The sequence below is a fragment of the Miniopterus schreibersii genome, assembly GCF_964146895.1.
Source record: "Miniopterus schreibersii genome assembly, chromosome: 2".
Lineage (NCBI taxonomy): Eukaryota > Metazoa > Chordata > Mammalia > Chiroptera > Miniopteridae > Miniopterus > Miniopterus schreibersii.
This window is the reverse complement of record NC_138102.1, coordinates 160811943-160832071: the sequence shown is the minus strand read 5'-3', so window position 1 is coordinate 160832071 and position 20129 is coordinate 160811943. Positions and strand designations below refer to the sequence as shown.

At 36.9% G+C, this 20129-nt stretch overlaps 2 protein-coding genes across 2 annotated transcripts in view; one reads left to right on the top strand and one right to left on the bottom strand.

Moving 5' to 3' along the window:
- The window catches only part of PLCZ1 (phospholipase C zeta 1), a gene marked incomplete at its 3' end in the record, with an annotated part of 38207 nt that extends 37518 nt beyond the window's left edge, over positions 1-689 (bottom strand). Inside the window, exon 1 of the mRNA XM_081128558.1 lies at positions 573-689. Within this exon, the coding sequence (XP_080984684.1) occupies positions 573-683 (111 nt within the window). The 5' untranslated portion in view covers positions 684-689. The remainder of the gene's footprint in view (positions 1-572) is intronic.
- Positions 690-2636: 1947 nt separating this feature from the next.
- On the top strand, positions 2637-3536 carry CAPZA3 (capping actin protein of muscle Z-line subunit alpha 3; the record flags this gene model as incomplete). The annotated part of the gene is made up of 1 exon (XM_081128928.1): positions 2637-3536. The coding sequence occupies one exon, from the start codon at positions 2637-2639 to the stop codon at positions 3534-3536; it is 900 nt and encodes a 299-aa protein (XP_080985054.1).
- Positions 3537-20129: the final 16593 nt, after the last annotated feature.

Below are 20129 nucleotides of genomic sequence, written 5' to 3'. Positions count from 1 at the left end.
TAGTAGTCTTGCCTAATTCTCCAAGAAATGTACCATTTGCAAAATTTGCAAAACTCATCTAAACACTTGACTTCTCATTTTATCCATAATCTCTCCCTCTGTCCTCTAGTGACAGAACTGAACCAGGTTCCCTTTCTACCAGATCTTCTTTAAACAAAGAGAACTTTGGGCATGATTTTCAACTTTGAGGAGAGTAAAATGCAATTTTTCTGAAGATCACCCATTTTTCTATAAATCACTAATATCCAATTCATTTATCGCTTCATCATGTATATGATTTTAACCTAATCATATGACCAATCCTAATCTGATGTGAATATTCCTGTATATTAAACAGATTGTTTTAAACTGATAATCTGGTATTATTTTAAACTTTATCAACATACCATTTTACTTCTTATCTAAATTCTATCTTGATTATAAATGTATTTAGCATAATTAACTGCTTTAATTCTTAAACTAATTTTTCATGTGCATTTTCTACAAAAAGCATCCAAGTAGCTATTGACATTTCACTGTATTGGGTAAGTCCTTTCTAGTGTAGGGTAAGCAGGGAGTGGATAGCATCTCACCTTAAAAATATACTTCACATGAATATAATTACATTGAACATTTAATTTTTCAAGTAATTTCTGAGTTTTTTCTAGGTTAATTTTTCCACCTCTAAAGTCTTCTCCAATCATCGACAAAAACCACGTATGAAACAAAAAAAAGGAAGTTAAGGAAATTCTTAGAGCAAGTCATTAAATACACTTAAAATGCCTAAAGAAATTGATCTCTCTTGAGTTTATTTTTATTTTTAAAGGATAATCTATCTTGTGCTTAAATGACAAGGTAGTTCCATGATAAATAATCTTTAAAACAAAATTTAGTAGGTACTATTCTATAGTAAAGGTATGAAAGGGCATAACACAATAAAAATTATAGAAAAAAAATAAACATTTATGAAATCAAGTCATTACTTGGAAAATACAGTCTATTGCCTAAAGAAATGGACTTGGGAGGCAGCTGTACTTCAAGATATCCCTGTCACCTGACCTCTTTCAGCTTCAGTTCCCTCATCTGAAAAGTGGTCAGATTAATACTTAGGGGAGGTGGGGACATTAAATGAGTTCATAATACATCATTGAACCCAGTGTCTGCTACTGAGTGTTCAATAAATAATAAACATATCTGATGGTTACTACATTAGCCAAATGTCCAGTTATACACTTGCCCCAAAAAGCAGCATTTTAAGTACCATCAAAAACGGTTTAAAATGCCATAATGAGTGTATATTTGGATGAAAGAGGAAAATAAAATAATCAAGTTTACTTATTATATACAGACACGCTACCAAAACTAAGACACTTCAATTTGAAAAACTAAGGTTGAAAAGAACAGAACAGTCTATAAAATCATGAAAGGTATTGGTAAAAATTATTCAATAATTCACTCAATTTCAGATTGTTAGAACTAATGAGAAGCCCTTAAATCTCCTGGCTAAGACTTAATATGGTAAAGCTTGTGTTCTTATAAGAAAAAGATACAGGAAGCTAGGGAAACTCAGAAAACCTCAGGATAGATAAGGAAGGAATAAGTCTATACACAAATGAGAGCGATTTAAGTTCAGGCATCTTCAAAAGGAATGAGACGAGAGTAAAGGAGGTAATGCCAGAGAAAGAAGAGGAAAGATGAGTAGAAAAGACTTTTGAATGGATATTTGGTCTCCATGTTTTCATGACCTGTCGTTCACTTTCTCCTTGCTTAGAATTCTCTCAGCATTAGGTGTTGTCACCGTTCCAGATATAATTAACTCTGCAGGAAAGGAATTTCTTGACACTCATCCACTCTTGTCACTGCCCCCTTTCTAGAGAGAAAGCAGAGAACACACAGTGATTCCTTGTCTTTGTTCTTCGGAGTTGACTCACACTTAAATTCCACATAAACAATACACAAGATGTGCTCCTTGCACTTCACTGCCCTTGAAACTTTCTGGCTTATTACTTATGTTCTGACCACCTCCCAACCCACAATGTCTATAAATGCTGCATCTCCTGCTGCCTGGCATTTTTCCATGAACTGCCACCAAATCTTGTTTTACTTTTGCCATCTTGTGTAAAGCCCTCAAACCTTTCAGCACACCATACTTCCAGTAGGTTTAAGACAGCTATTCTGATAGCCTGAGTATAAGTCAATGCCACTGTGGTCCCCGAAGGTACAAAGTGCTGCAAAACACTCTCTAGCAACTCTGGGCTGCTTCTCCAGATCCCTGACAACATATAATGTACACAAAGACACACCACTTTTGAAGAAGGCTGTTCAGGAAGCTAAATTCTTAATATCTTCAAAATATGGATTACTGGTTGGCTGGGAACCACGTTGTCAGGTGACTGTCATTGTTTTTTTTGTGTGTTTTTTTTTTTGGTCTGAGCACCCACTGTGATATCATCAAAAGTTCCACACTTCATAGAAAAAGGTTCTTTATGACTTCATCAGAAGACTCAGAGCTTGCCAGATGAACAGTTTTCATGGGTAGACACAGTAATCTTAAGCTTGAATGTTGAACACCTTGATGGGAAAGGTGACTCATGGAATGTTTTCTCATTCTTTGAACACACTTCATTTCAGAAGCTTTGCTTCTGCTGCAACCAAACATGTCACTCACTGTTCTGAGTAAGAAAGAGAAAGAAAGAATTATCCGCAGACTGTTAATACAGGCTCCTCCAGGGGAATTTGTAAATGCCTTTGATGATCTCTGTCTGCTTATCCGTGATGAAAAACTTATGCACTATCAAGGTGAGTGTGCAGGCCATCAACACTGCCAAAAATATTATGTACCACTCTGCATCGATGGAAATCCAGTCCTCTTGTCTCACCACAATGTAGTGGGTGACTTCCGGTTTTTTGACTGTCACAGCAAACTTTCTTTCAAATTTGACCTGCTTCAAAACCAGTTAAAAGACATCAAAAGTCACGGTATCATTCGGAATGAGACAGAGTACCTGAGACATGTTGTTCTGTGTGCCTTGAAACTGTATGTGAATGATCACTATCCAACAGGAAACTGCAATGTGCTAAGAAAAACTGTGAACAGAAAGGAGTTCTTGATAGCTTGCATTGAAAATCACAGCTATGAACCAAGAAATTTCTGGAATGGCCTTTGGAAATCTAAATGGATTTTCCAAGTACATCCATTTCTAACCCAAGTAACAGGAAGAATTTTTGTGCAAGCTCACTACTTCAAGAGTGTCAACCTTCATATTGAAATCTCCAAGGACCTGAAAGAAAGCTTGGAAATAGTTAACCAAGCTCAACTGGCTCTAAGTTTTGCAAGGCTTGTGGAAGAGCAAGAAAATAAATTTCAAGCTGCAGTCATAGAAGAATTACAGGAGTTATCAAATGAAGCCCTCAGAAAAATTCTACGAAGAGATCTCCCAGTGACCCGCACTCTGATTGACTGGCAGAGGATACTCTCTGACCTGAATCTGGTGATGTATCCAAAATTAGGATATGTCATTTATTCACGAAGTGTGTTATGCAACTGGATAATATAAACGATTGCTCCTGGTAACTGTCTTGATCTGATTTCATCATGTGTCTGGGAGATGGTTATTTTCCTAAAGTTGAGAAGCCACTAGAGAAACCTATAACTTAGCAGATACAAGTTTAAATTAGAGAAAAGTGTAACAAGTAAGTTTACTCAGAAAATATTTACCAATAAGGCAAAAAAAGTTATATAAATGTGTTTCATGGCAATGGCCATCATAAAGTCACATTTATTAGAACCTAAAATAACTTTATAGAACCTAGCACCCCAGAAGTATTATAGAGGTGGTCAGGATTAAGGCTGTGTGTGTGTGTGTGTGTGTGTGTGTGTGTAAGAATGATTTTTTTACTTTATTTGGAACTAGAGAATGTATGCAAATGATACTTCACATTATTCAATTTAGTCCTACACCAACCCCAAGAGGGTGAATTTCAATAAGTTACGTGAGGGTTAGATGTCCCATGAAACCAACAGATATCAAAAAACATGAGTCCACAGCTAGCACCCCACCACACACACACACACACACACACACACACACACACACAGAATTTGGGATTACTCAAATACTAGGTTTTTCTGGTAATTAACAAGGTCTTTGAAAAATCAACTGGAAAAGCCTGACCTCCCAAGTTTACATAGTTGAGCTTTTGCGAAGTCATCACTATAAGCATCTGTAAGTGCTTTATGCCAGGCCCTGTGCTAAATGATTTGCACACAATTTTTCATCATTAGTCTGGTACTGGTAGCAACTCAATTTTACAGAAGAAGATTCTAAGATTTTGAGTTGTTTAATTTCCATGTACATAGCAAGTGACAGGTGTGTCTGACTTAAGCACTTGCGCCTTTAACTTCCAGGGTATTACAAGTGTTCATGGACTCCAGTTTCATCAAAAGTTGTAAACAATGATTTAGGCAGCATTCCACCCAAACACCTCCAAAGGAACTGTTTTCTAGCCAAGACAAATTACCTACAAGGTCACGCTGTCACTATTCCCAGCAATGCTACTAACCGCTTGTGCCTGCTCTCAAAGAATTCCAAATTTAAACCTCTCTATTAAGATGGCAGTAGAGCAGTAGATAGACCCCATTTCCCAATTCTGACTTACCCAGAAAGCAAAGTATATTTTGGATCCATGTAATTGAGAAAATGTCTAATTCTACTTAATTAATGTTAGAGCAGAGAAGGTCCTATGAAAGAACTTATAAATCTCAAACCTCTCTTCCCCAACTGGTAGTACTTAGAAAATCTCAGAAAAATTACCTAGGGTGTGTCTTTAAAAATACAGCTTCCCAGTACCCATCCTCAGATTCTGATTTAGTAGGTGAAGACGTTTACATTTCAAATGGGGGGTCCCAGAACCACATTTTAAGAAATATTGCCCTGCCCTGGCCAGGTGGCTCAGTGAGTTGGAGCATCCCCCAGACAGCAAAAGGTTAAGAGTTTGATTCCCGGTCAGGGCACATACCCAGATTGCCATTCAATCCCCGCTAGGGGCACTTAAAGGAGGCAACTAATCTTGATGTTTCTCTCTCATATTGATGTTTGTTTCCCTCCCTCCCTCCCTTCTTGTCTCTCTAAATCAATAAAATATTTCCTTGGGTGAGGATTAGAAAAAAAAAGAAATACTGCCCTAATCTCAAAGTAACATATCTCTGCTTTCTATTTACTTAAGTCAAAATAATTTCCTATAAAATCGTTGCCCAGTAATTTACAATGCCAGAGACCAAGGATAGACCTTTATCTATCATGCTGAAATTTTAAGAAAAGAACTTTCTAAAGAAAAGCAGCAAAAAAAGGAAGGGAAGGAAGAAAGGAAGGAAGGAAGGAAGGAAGGAAGGAAGGAAGGAAGGAAGGAAGGAAGGAAGGAAGGAAGGAAGGAAGAAAGGGGAGGGGAGGGGAGGGGAGGGGAGGGGAGGGGAGGGGAGGGGAGGGGAGGGGAGGGGAGGGGAGGGGAGGGGAGGGGAGGGGAGGGGAGGGGAGGGGAGGGGAGGGGAGGGGAGGGGAGGGGAGGGGAGGGGAGGGGAGGGGAGGGGAGGAAAGAAAGAAAGAAAGAAAGAAAGAAAGAAAGAAAGAAAGAAAGAAAGAAAGAAAGAAAGAAAGAAAGAAAGAAAGAAAGAAAGAAAGAAAGAAAGAAAGAGAAAGAAAGAAAGCCCTCATTGTATTAAAATATACCCATCTGAAAAATTCTTTAGCAAAAATTTGAATTGATATTATAGTTATATATGTAAGTGTTGATTTCCCAGATGATTCCACAATAGGGCTCAATGGGTTATGGGACAATCACAGAGGCATTTAGCTCCTACCCTAACACAGGGTTTTAAAAATAATATTTATTGATATTTCTGGATTTAAAAGCCACATGTACAAATCATAGAAAATGGTTAAAGTATATAGAATTTTGGCCTATTTCTTTCCACCCAATGTTACAGAATTATTTTAAATATTAAAACTATATAGCATATAAAAAAATTGTATCCTGATTTTTAACCATAACTTCCTATATCATAAATATTTTCCCATGTCATTAAAACTCCTTGAGGACATAATTTTAATTATTTACAAGATATTCATACTGTTCATGAACCATAGCAAGACAACCATTATTCATACATAATTTAAATTTTCAGCATTTTATTTCTATTATTAATTAGGCTATAGTGAGTATCTCTGTGCATAGAGCTTTGCCCCATTGTGGATTATTTCCCTTAAGATAAATTCCCTAAAATTGTATATTAAAAAGATATGAACATATCAAAACTCTTAATACATATTACAAATTGCTTTCCAGAAAGATTTAACAATTTATAATCCCATCAAGAGCAAAGATAGTGTCTAGTTCACAAGAGTAATCTTTGGCAATATTGAATATCATATTTTTTCTTTGATAGGTGACAAACCTTAAAACAATACAAAACAAATAAAAAGGTATTTCATTAACTTATACTATACTATACCAACAGCATTTCCATTTTGATATTATTTAGTAGTTATTTTCTTTATATGGAGGCTGGCATAGCCAGGAAATCTACAGTTACTACCTCCTCTCTGTACCTTTATCACACACACACACACACACATATACCTACATTTAAACCTATACTATGAACACATACATACACACATGCCTAGGCATATACACACATACACACAAAATGCTTCAGATCCTGAAGACTCAGTGTAGTATTTTTTTTAATGTTCCAATGTTCTCTCCCCCCAATCCTATTCCCAACTAGAATGTAAGCTTCATCAAAATGGGGGCTTTGCCCGGCTGGGCATGGCCCAGAGGTTGGGCATTGACCTAGGATCCAGGAGGTAGCGCTTCGATTCCCCGTAGGGCCACGTGCCCGGGTTTCAGACTAGATCCCCGGTGGGGGAGGGGGTGTGCAGGAGGCAGCCAATCAATGACTCTCATCATTGGTGTTTCTCTCTCTCTGAAATCAATAAAGATATATTTTTCAAAAATGAGGGCTTTGTCTGTTCCAAGTATGTAGTCTGTTATTGTCTGTCATATGATAGGTACTCAATGAATGAATGGATGGATGGATGAATGAATGAACAAATGAACAAGGATAATAAACATATGAAGCATGAAAGGTTTAATTGACTTTAAGGTTTTGTAAATTATCAATACCTGGTAGAAGCCATGTGTTCGTCTGCAGGTCCCCAAGACTGATGTTGTGGTCCCTCATTCTAAGGCAGTTGACTGTATTCTGAAGCTGCCATTGACTGTCTCCTGCTCTGAAGAAAACCTTTGTATTTTTCCCCATTCCAAATAGAGAAAGAGTTCTCCAATTTTAAGAAAATCAAGTTCTTCAAAAGTCATATATTTCAATTTTACATAATCCTTTGTCAAAGATTTTCTGCCCTTCCCTTTAGGGGGCTAGTCAAATGACTATATTATGCTTTACTCAAGCTTCTATGTTAGGGTGAGTCCCTGCTGTCCTAGGACATGCCCTAGCCTCAGGCTTGCCTTCAGATTAAAGCAAGCTTCAGCACCACATACAAGACCCAACTACTCCCTTCTCCATATCTCGCAGGTCTGGGATGATCAAATAAAGCTCCTATTAGACTCTCAGGATATTTATGAAGTCCTCATAGTTTACTAGATTTTAGTGAATCAATATGAAAAATATTTTCAGATCACTGCCACTCAGCCAATTTTTGGCCATGTTACTGATTTTATCACACCTCCTCAACTTTCTCATCATGACACACCTCTTGGATTCTGGCGAATTTAGATTTCATCAGCCTTCTCAGGATATACTATTATTCTTAAAGAATGGTTCCCAGGCTATTGTTTCCTAAATTCTAGTGACACCCATCTCAACTCCACACCCTGGTCCCTCATTCCTGATGAGCAATCAATTTATTCTTCTTTATTGACTCCTACAGTCTTCTTCATGATGTGCTTTCCACCTTTTCTACTCTATAAGCTCTACTGTTTTATCACTTAGTACTCCACTTAGCAAATGACGCTGTGCTTCCAAAAAGAGCTCCTTTCTTTACACTTAAAATGTATCTACTTTATTCTCCTTCCAAATAGTGTCCAAAAAAGATGTCTGGTTTTTTTCTAAGATTAACTGTTTCTCCTCTGCACTTGATCCTAAATCCTTGATCTTTTGTCTTACAGGTTTTTGATTCATCAGTTACCTTTTTAATTCTCTTTGCTGTGAAACTTGTTGATTTTCTCACTTCTTTTAAATTTATTTTTTAATTGTAGTGGATATACAATATTATATTAGTTTCAGTTATACAACATTTATATGCCTTACAGAGTCATCACCACAAGAAGTCTAGTACCCACCTGGCACCACACATAGTTGGGACAGTATTATTGACTATTCTATTCCCTATGCTGTACTTTACATCCCCATGGCTAATTTTATAACTGGTAGTTTTTAAACTTCTGAATCCTCTTCACCTTTTCCACCCATCCCCCAACCCTTCCCACCTTTTTCATTCTTGACTCCTCACTTCCTCAATCCCATTTTGGCTCATCTCTTCTATCAGCAAACATACTCAGTCCCAACTATCCTAAAAAAAATCTTCCCTAGAAATTCCTCAGGTCCTTTCACCACAAAACTTTTCAAAAAAAAATGATCCTATTCTTAATTTTTTTTTTTTTTTGCTTCGTTACCACTTAATATTTTTTTTAAAGAATGGATTTAATTAAGAGACTTTTTTATTCTAGGCATTCTACCAAGCAATTTCATGTGCTTCATTGAATCCTTATAAGAATCATACAACTGGGAATTATTTTTACAGCTTAGGAAACTAAGAATATCCTTAAGGAACTTTGCCAAATTGACACAGCTGGTAAGTGACAGAACTGGGATTCCAATTCAGGTCTGTCACACTTTAAAACTACTACTCTTTATACCATCTCATGCTGCCTTAACTCTGAAGCTTCTGGCTTCTGGCTTCTGGTCCAACAGTCTAATAAGAACCTAGTCTCAAAAGTTTTCAGTATCACAGTTGTTCATTCCCATGACCTTCCCTCAGTTGTCATCATGGGAACCTGACTATTTCTTTATCCTGAAAAACTTTCATTTCCTCAGCTGTACCTGCATCTGAGTCTCCTTTCTCTAATCCCTTTCAGTTCTCCTCCTCTGCTGTACTCCACGCTCGAACGCAGGCACCCTCCTAACTTGAATTCTCCTCCCTCTTCTTTTTACATCATTACCCTCATTCACCAAGGTTTTCAGGAACTAGCCCGTTTTTCACAGCATTCATCAGATATGACAGTACTGATTACACTCCCGTGCTCACTGTCTATGGCTTATTACTCAGCAGCTCTTTTAAACAAAAATTTTTAATAGAATACTATATCTTTTTTTCTTCCCTCTTGGCTTATTTTTGTTGCTGCTTTTTTTTTTTTTTTTTTACTTTGTTATAGAACTTGTCACTAAGCGCTATATTCTAAGATACAACCTTGACCACACTCCACCAGAACATCTTTGCATAAACATCTCTCTCAGTTCTACTTGACCTCCAAGAATATCCTGTCTTGGCACTGTTCCCCCGCAGTCCATACTGACTTCTGCCATCCCTCCAACCCTGGTTCTCCCATGCTCTATAAGTGAAAACAAGACAGCTACTAATAATCATACAGATGACTCCAATCAACTTGGCTTTGGGCTTCATTTCCACATTTCCAATATTATGTACAAATTCTACCTTAGTGTCAAAATCAATATTTCCAGGACTAAGCTTTTATACTTCCCTGCCTCTCCCTCAAGCAAATTACTTTCTTTTTTTCCTACTCTTAGAAGCACTATCTTGCCCAGCTGGTGTGGCTCAGCGGTTGAGCATCGACCTATGATCCAGGAGATTATGGTTCGATTCCTGGTCAGGGCACATGCCCGGGTTGCAGGCTTGATCCCCAGTAGGGGGCATGCAGGAGGTGGCCGGTCAATGACTCTCTCTCATCATTGATGTTTCTCTCTCTCTCCCTCCCCCTTCCTCTCTCTGAAATCAATAAAATATATTAAAAATACTTTAAATAAATAAAAAGTACTATCTTGCCATTAACCTAAGGCCAAAACTTCAGGCCTCCTTAACTTCATTCCTATTTCCTAAAATTCAATTAGTCATTGAGCATTTTTATTTCTGTCTCTGCAAGTATTTTTCTTATTTATTCCCTTTGACACCTTATCAATAATATCTGTTACTTTTCACTTATCAAGTTTTCTAACAGATCTGCCTTCATTTTTTTTAAATGACTAATCTATTCTATGAAGTTCTGCCAAATTATTTTCATAAACCCCAAATGGTTATTCTTGTTATTCTTGATCAAACATATTTAAAAGATACCTATTGACTAGGGAGTACATTTCACATTCCCTGGCTTAGCATTCCCAGGTCCTCTGTGATCTGAGTGCTCCCACCTCTTCCATGGATCCAAAATAACTAACCTGGATTCAATCACCTTTTCCAAGAAGCCTAACAGAAGCTTCACCAGAAGTGCTCCCCACATTTCCTAAATGTGAACACATTTTATCTCTAATTCTACCTTGGTACTTGTCCACCTTAATTTCAATATTAGATATACATATTTGTCCTGTTACTCTTAATAGACGAAAGGAGGGATTTTTGTTTCATTCATATACAATGAGGTGGAAATCTATGAAACTTTGAGTCAGAGTATCTAAGTTCATGTTCTGATTCTAACAATTAGTACTTTTGTGACACCGTGCAAGGTTAAAATATATGACTTACTCTATTTTTTTTATTTGTTCAATGTCGGTTAAATGCACTCCTAGCATGTTGTCTCACATATATTGTGTGAGCAATAAACTGTTGGTAAATAAATAAATATCCAAGAGAAGAAAGTTTCCATCAGTCTCTCAGGTTGGCCAGAGCTTCACAAGCAGTATTTTCCAAAGATGAGAGAAAGTTTCTGAGCGCATCAATTCTCAACCCCACCAAACCCTCCACCTTTCAGAAATTCTAATTTATAAATGCCTCAGAACTAGAGGTTCAGCTTTGCATTTTAGAGATCTTTCATTGTGTCTGGCACATGATAAGAATATAATTCCCACACCATCTTTCCCTCCGAATTCATTCTTGCTATCTTATTATATGTCACATGCACATATAGATCCCTTAAGGAGGCTCCAGGGACAAGATTTGTCTTCCAAATTTAATCAGTCTGTGTCCCAACAGGAAACAGATGCAAATACAAATTAGATAGTTCAAAGAAGGTATAATGAAGAGATTACCTATAAAGATTTGGGAACACAAGGGACAGTGGAATAACCTGAGAGCAGTTCACATCTTTAGGACAAGATCAGAGAGTGGCCACTAGAACCTAGAAGGAGGAGTCAATATAATGGGTCACCAAAAGAAGGGCAGTAACTTTCAGTGGAGGGATACTGCCGGCCTGGGGAGACCCCTCAGCCAGAGACCTAAGGTCACAAATGTTCTTCTCCTTTCTCCAGCTTCTGCCAGAGCCCCAATGGCAAATCCAATCAAAAACCAGCAGGGAAGGGGGTCCGTTAATTTAGGCCACACCTATCAGCCTCCCAAGGCCAGCAGTAGAGTGGTGACAGAAGGAAGTGGACCTGGAGGGGAAAGTGGAAGACACCACACACACACTCACTCCCCTGAATGTGATTCCTGACACCTGACAGGGCTTGCATTTTAGAAGACCTGGGGTTTACTAAGTATATTTCATCCACTTGTTCATTTAGAAATATACTCATCAGTTTAAATAAATAATAACTTGTAGGTCTAAATAAAAGATGTGTTTGTAAGGATTTCAAGTAATTTTTTTGTGTATTTTAGTCCATTTTAACTCACTAAAAAAAACCCAAAACTTCATCTAGGTTATAAATGTAACACTTTCCTGAATTAATTTTATTACATAAATATAATGCTTATCACACTTTTTCTCTTCCTAGTCACTTTTTCAACCTTACTTTAGAATTTGTAGTGTCCACACTTTGTAAGCACCACGTTCATGCTCCAAACTCATGAATAAATAAATAAATAAATAAATAAATAAATAAATAAATAAATAAATAAATAAATAAAATGTATGGTGTGAATGGGATTTACTAATTGGTCAGATTTATTTTTTTCATGCTCTACAAGTATAATCTGTGACCCTAAAAGTATGCAAATACGGCCTTCAGTACAGAAGAAGTCGTAGAATGAGAGCGTGAAGAAGGGGAGATTCCTTAAATATTATGTCTTTTAGAGAAGACACCTGAACAGTATCCCAAGGTTCCTTAATGAGTATTTCCCACATTCACTTCAGTACTTTTCATATCTCATTAATCAATCTTTAATCCAACAGCTCAAATTTTTTATATATTCTGGATATATAAAAAATATAAGAAAGAAAAGCCAGAGCTCTTTTGCCAAACATTATTATAGCATAACCAATGCCTAAAGTTCAAGAAGGGTCTGCAGTGCTTGTTTGGAATTAAATGAGCCATGTCGAGCCATGACAATCATATGTCAAACTGATCTCTTCAGGATTTCTAGAAATCCTTGCACAGTGTCATAATCTCTAATGGCAAAACCTCAAGAAACAGGGGAAGAAAATCTGTGACGGTGGCTGTTTATAGTTACATAGTATCATTCAGTGTATTTTCTTGAACTCCCAGCACACATCTATTCACAGGAAATTTGTGAAAAATTTGAGTTAACCTACATTACTTAGCTTGACCCAGGATGTACTTCTAAACCACCCACCAATATCCATTGTCACACTGTATTCATTTTACCTAGGAATACTTCACATCAAACCCTTCAGACCCTCAGGAACAATTTGACCTGGCTACCCATCCTGTCCAAATACGTATCTCAGCTTCCTCCTTTCTAAGGAGCTGCAATACCAAGATCCTCCCTTATGTTGATGCAAATTTAACTCTCTCCCAAAATTATTTTGCAAGACATTTTCACTGACTTATTACATATCTATTTCCATTTTTTTCTTCCCATCACTGAATTCCTTTTTTTAAATTAATTTTCAAAAAAATAGTCTTTTATAGATGTGTGCCTTGGAGAAGATGATCTTATCTTCATTCACTCACATAGCTATGGAAGATCTCCAGTAAGACTGAGGGCAAGAACTGGGTAAGGTTGTGCTGTGAACAAAGCTGGTGAGATATGCCACTTGAGTGCCTGAAGTTGAATGCCTCCAGATAAGTACAAACTAGAATTGGAAATCTGTCTCTGTTTTTTGCCTAGGGGTGATTGGAAAAGATGAGTTTGGCTTCATAGGCTACCTACCACTAGTACCAATGCATTGTCTAAGAGAGATCAAGAGGCCAAGACTTGTGAGGAGGGTCGGATTCTAACTGATATTGGAAAGTTAGTGTATTTATCACCAGGTCAGTTGATAATGAAAATCAGACCATGAAGATATAGCATAGCTTGACTGTGACTTGCACAAAACTGTAACAATTTTTTAATAAAACTTCTTTGTCGAGTGAATTACCTGCTTCTCCAGTTTCCTCATTCTGGTCCTCGATTTTGTCTGTCTCTATTTTGTTTCCTTACCTCGTTTCCCCATGGTAAAGAAAATGAGCAGAAAGAAGTTGCTGAGCTATTCATTTGAAAATTTTTACTTATTGTATTTCAATGAATATGTCAGAAAAAGCAAAACCACAAAGATAAATTCCATTTATCTTTAAGCAAAGTGCTGCATTCAAAGGAATTTAACTGTAAAATGATTAGTGATATTTTTCTGGGAAATGACAGGATAACAAAAGATCGGTTGACACTTTTCAAATAGGAACTGGAGATGTTTTTGTGCCCTTGCCACACAATCACATGTATTCTCAGGGTGCCCTGGAATTTCTGGCACAAGAAACAGACAGCGCTAGACTTGATATTAGAGAACCAATTTATATCTACCCCAAGAGATGTGATTCAGGGACACACAGTGTATTTCTGCAGTTAATATTGTAGCAGAAGAGATTATGGGCATTTTTATAGCCAAACTCAAAATATATATAGTAATGTTTAAGCATATTATTAAAATATGGCTCTGATGCACTAAAGACAAAAGGTATTTGTAATGGCTAAGGTGAGAAAATATGGAATCAGTAGAATGCAAGAGATTCCCTCCCAACCCCTCTGCCATCGCCATTCATCAAACCCAGAGTTAGAAATCAATGTAAGCTGTCCATCAGATAAAACTATACCCTTCTTCTGCATTCCCACCCTATCAGCTAGCTCCTGGGAGAGCAACCATGGAGAAATTTCAAATTAAACCAATAGTAAACACTTTCCAAAGGCCTACAAAAACACAGGAATACCTAAATCAAGTTGACTTTATCTACCATGTGGAGCAAAGCATAAACCACAATCGGTAATGTTTTATAACCTTGGACTTATGACTTAAATAATTTACTTCTCATCAATTTATTCTGTAAGTGATTGTCCTAAAAACACACCTGTGCCGGGAACTGTGGAATTTGAAAGGTAAAGAGAGTGATAATCCTTGCTCTACAAGAACTCAAAGTCTTAACGCTGCAATACTAAGGAAACAGGAATGATTGTGTGTCAAATAACTAGTGTCCTTATAAAGAGTGGTAGTTATTACTATTTAATAATGGAACTTCAGGTGTTATCTCAAGCTTCCTACCACTTGAAGATAATAATTTTAACAGAAAGCATTATTGAGAAATTAGTACCTTTGCTCTTTGCTCCTCTAGACCCAGATAAAAAAGAATAAAAAAACTAATATTTCTCTTCATGGCAAGCAGTTTTGAATCCTGGAATCCCTTGTCATAGAAAGAAAGTGAATTAAGTTGGCTTATTCTTAAGTGACAAGAGTGGGTGGGTTTTGTGCTTTAAAGGTAGAGATAAATGAGGCTAATGAAAGTCTGGCAAAGACAGCATACTATCCCCACCTTTAAAGCCAGGAAGTGTCAGGAACACTGATAAGGCTGCTCACACAACCAAAGGGAGAAAGAAATACTCCCAACCCCAACTATGTGATTAAAATTGGACATTCTACTTTTCTTACGTTTAAGTGTCATGAATCCATTCATATCCATTTCATGAAAATAAACTAAAAGCTGGGCTACAAGAAACATGAATTTTAAAAGGTCCTTCCAATGACGTATTCTATGAAATCCTGACTGCCTTATTTTCTATTTTTCAGACTTATGAAAAGCTGGAATATTTCTTCATTCAGTTACTATTTACTGAGCCCATTCTTTGTGCCAGACCTTGTGTTAAGCACCAGAAGCACAATAAGAAATAGAACACTATCCCTGTTCCTGAGTAGGTCCTAGACGAGTAAGAGATATTGGCATGTAAAAAACTAATTACACAAGTAGAGACATGAACTGTTCACAGCAGGGGAAAAAAGAGGAGAGGAACAAACTCTCCTTAGGGATGTAAGTGAAACCTTGTGTTGTGGATCCTGCCACTCCCACCCCTCAACCAGGGCATGCTCACCACACCAGGACCTGAGCACTGATTGATGCTGGGAGACCCTACCTCTCTTGCACTAATTCAGGACAGCTTTGCACGGTTGTCCCAGCTTCTGAGCTCCCTGTAAGATTGCCTAGGTCCCTTGTTGTGACTGCATCATCAGCTTGCCTTCCCCTTCCCAACCCAGGAGCAGGCAAACTCTTTCTGAAAAGGCTGGAGGGTAAATGTTTTAAGTTTTGGAGGCTACATAAGGTTGGTCTCTGTCTGGTATTCTTTTTTTCTTTCCCCAGCCCTTTAAAAATGTAAAAACCATTGTTACTGAGCTCAGGGCCACATACAAATAAGCTGTGGGCCAGATTTGGTTTGCTGCACCCTTCTCCAAGCAACACTGCTTTCCTCGCCCATTCCCCACAGGTGTTCATTCGGAGAGGACTCCTGAGTAAGCATCCTGCAAGCAAATCTTGGTCTCAGAGTTTCCTTCCTGCGGATCCTGACTATGACGGCTTGGCAAAGAAAGTAACAGACTGAAAGGTTTAACAAGAGTTTCCTAAACAAAGATGGTGACAATGTTGATTTTAGCTAAGCTATGTGGTTGGTCTTAGAAAATAATGGTGGTTAATCCTCCCAACCTTTTGTTTTCCAAAAAGGGCTTACTTCAAAGAACCACCTATCTCACAAACGATTGGCTGCACTGTTGGTTACCCAAAACTAGCTTGACACAGAGGTAAACATTTCCTGTTTATCTGACTGAGACTCTCTCTGATTACAAAAACCAATCACAAGCATAAAATCATTCCACCTATAACTTAGGCACAACCAAAGCAAATGAAATCCTAGGCAAAACCACCCTGTGAAGACTCTCTGATCCTCACATCTGGAATTCTTTCCTTTTTGCAATATTCTGAATAACATTAGTCTCCTTGGTTGTTCTGGGTTTTTTGCCTTTGACAGCGTGAATGTGACTGCAACTAGAAACATAATGCACAAAAGCACCAAAGTACTGAAGGCTTGGTATAGTCGAAGAGACACTGGGAAGTTTGATGTGGTGGGAATGAAGAGATAGCTGGGGCGGCAGAAGAGGCTGCAGCAGTAAGCTAGGCTAAATTGAAGGGCCTTGCATATTAAACCAAGCATTTGATCCTAAATGTGGGAAAATTCCTGAGGCCTTTGTACAATCTCCTCTTGGAGGAAAAGAGGTTTGGCCACTAACCAGGGTAGAATATTTCCAGCAGTGAACAAAAAGACAGACTTTAAAAATTGTCACCAAGAGAGTATGGTCAGAAGTCATCAGCTGACAAATCATTAAAATTCTCAAAAGAATTTTGGAAAACTATATATCCACTTGAACATTCCTAAGTTACACTTAAGATTTTTTTATAAAAATGTTTAAATGGTTGCATGTAATTTCAGATATATTGTAAATAGTGACATTTTGAAGTAAAATATTTATATCAAGTTTTTAAAAGTATCCAGTACAATCTAAATATTCTAGATATATCTATTTTAAAAATTAGCAAACAACATATTCCTAACATTATATAGTTCTTTTATTGCTTGCATTTTTCCATTTCATTTCACCAACAAATTTCATCCTAATTAATATAATTTTATGCTGGAAAGGCTTTTATTAGAAGTAAAAGTCTTTTATGCTTGAAGGTATAATACACCTTTTCTACAAAAATATGTATATAATTTTTTCCTGTGCCCATAGAATCTAAGAGTTTTAAAATTTTTTCTTCTATAAATAATTGTTCAAAACAACATAAATATATTACAAATTTGATATGTGATTATTAAAAATTAAAAATAAAATTTAATGGAAATGTACCTCATCATGACATGGATTGAGCTAATTTATTTCCAATTAGTCTGTGTATCTATGAAAGAATGTTACTTATTTCCACAGAGAGAGAGGGTTTAACATCAAATCTGGTTTTATTTTTATTTCAGAGAGGTAAGCAATGAGCAGTCTTGATCAGGTACATAAGTAGATATAAATGACAAGAGCTTTCTTATAACATTGCTTCTGGTCCTTAAATTTTTCTGAATTTAAACGTACCATAGTTAGTTCTGAGTTTTATACCAAAATTCACACAGTAGCTATTATCAAAAATTATTTCTAATGCTATATCAATTCATAACTTGTTAGGTAGCCCTTCTACTCTATTGAAAGCAAAGAAATAGAAACCAGCTTATTTGCAAAGGGCTCTTTGTTAGAATCATTGACATTCTCAGTTTCTGGGAAGAGCACAAAGGCTTTGCCAGATCTTATCCAGTGACTAGCCTTATGCTTATAAATCTGACTTAAAGGCATTTTATTTATCCTATATACTCAGGTAAGGAGAAAAAAATGGAATGTTAAATTCATTACACCTTTGTATATGCAATAATCATTTTTTAATAGTTGTCTTCGGGAGCTACAGAGTTAATTCATTTAATGAGTGGAAAATATCCAGCATATAACCTAATTAGCAAAACCACTCTTGTTGTCAAACCAGTCAGTCAGATCAGGGGAAAAAATGGACTTCAAAATCTCATTTCCAATGAAAATGTTATCACATATTTTCGTATTTTTAGAGATATAAAAATCACTGAGAAAAAAATTAAGAATCTAATTCTAAGCTGAAAGTATTATAAAATGACATTTTATATCTTAATTTGCAAGACTATTATATGTAAAATTATGATTACTTATGAAGTGAAGAATATAATATCAAGCATAGTATAACTGTGGTAAATGTATAAACGTACGTATTAAATCTGGTGTTCAGCTTTGTTATATAATTCAAGAACGAGGTATAAAATATAATAAATCTAGAATCAAAATTCTCTCTGTGTTTTGTGAAAGAAATGATGTGTACTGCTAAAAATATCATTGTGCAAAATTAGCATAGTTATATTTTTTGCTAATAGGAAGTAGAAATATTAAATATTTTACTGATGAAAAAGATTAAGCTGACAGAAATTTAAATACATATTTTATAAAATGACTTGAGAAAATAAGCTTAACTACCTTAGCAAATAATGAATTCCAATCTTTAAAAAATCACATAAAATGTTCACTTGCAGTTTTCATCCAGTATCTTAAAAATTTTAGTGTCAGAATACTTTCCAGGTATATGTAAAAGACTCAACAACCTAATTTTTTTATTTATCTTTATTGTTGAAAGTATTACAGATGTCCCTTTTTTTTCCTCATTGATGCCCTCCACCTCGCATCTGCCCCAACCCAGGTCTTCCTCACACTATTGTCTGTGTCCATCGGTTCACTTTGGCTCTTCATTTCCAGCTAAAGCATGGGTTAAGGGCATGGGTTAAGGAAGACAACTGGAAATAGCTGAAAAGCATCACTTACATTTAAAATGGAAAACTTTGTTTTTGAGACACTCTATCTCAGGAATGATGCATTCTTCTACAACACTCCAAGCAATAAAAGAGGTGAAGATGCATTATTCTACTCTACAATGTATTTGAATTCAGAACATGACAACACTCAACCAACACTCAAGCATCCTTTTGTGATGGCAGATTTCAAATTAAGATGGTGGTGTGGATAAATCTAGTACTCAAATCCTCCCACAGCCACATCAAAATTACAACTAAACTACAGAACAACCTCATTCAAAACTGCCTGAAATCTAACTGGCTGAAAGTTCTACAACTAAGGATATAAAGGAGAGGCCACATCTGAACTGATAGGAGGGGTAGAGACAGAAAACAGGCTGGTCTCACACCCACATGTGGCAGATAAAAACTGGGAGGGATATTTCAACTATAGAAGTCCCACCGAAGGAGTCAAAGATCCCAGCCCCATACCAGGCCCCCTGTCCAGGTTTCCAGTGCCAGAAAGAGAAGTCCCCCCATAACTTCTGGCTGTAAAAACCAGTGGGGAATGTGGTTGAGTGAGATGGAGGGCTGCTGGAGTCCCAGGTAGTTTCTCTTAAAGGGCGTGTGCACAGACTTACTCAGACTCACTCCCTCTGAGTTGCAGCACTAGAGCAGCAGCTTGAATGACATGGGGGAGGTTGCACCTGGACTTCCCAGCTCAGTTGAACAGGGAGATTATGCTACTGGACCCTATAGAACACCAGCTACATTAGGCTACTCTACCAAGACCAGGAGATATAGCAGCTCTACCTAATACATAGAAACAAACATAGGAAAGCTGCCAAAATGAGGAGACAAAGAAACATGGCCCAAATGGAGAATAGAACAAAACTCCAGAAAAAGAATTAAACAAAATAGAGACCAGCCATCTATTAGATGCAGAGTCCAAACACTAGTTATAAGGATGCTCAGTGAACTTAGAAGGTAGATAAACTTAGAGAGAACTTAAACAGCATAAAAAAAGACATGGCACCCTGGCTGGTGTGGTTGAGTGGTTAAAGTGTTGGCCTATGCACTGAAGGGTAATGGGTTTGATTCTCAGTCAAGGGCACATACCTGGGTTGCAGGTTTTATCCCTGGCTCCATTCAGGGCACATGCAGGAGGCAATCAATCAATGTGTCTCTTTCACATCTCTCTCTCTCTCTTTCTCTCTCTTCCTCCCTCCGCCCCTACCCTCTTCCACTCTCTCTAAAAAAACAAAATGGAAAAAATATCCTCGGGTGAGGTTTAATAAAAATAATAAAATAAAATAAAATAAAATAATAAAATAAAATAAATAAAATAAAATAAAATAATAAAATAAAATAAAA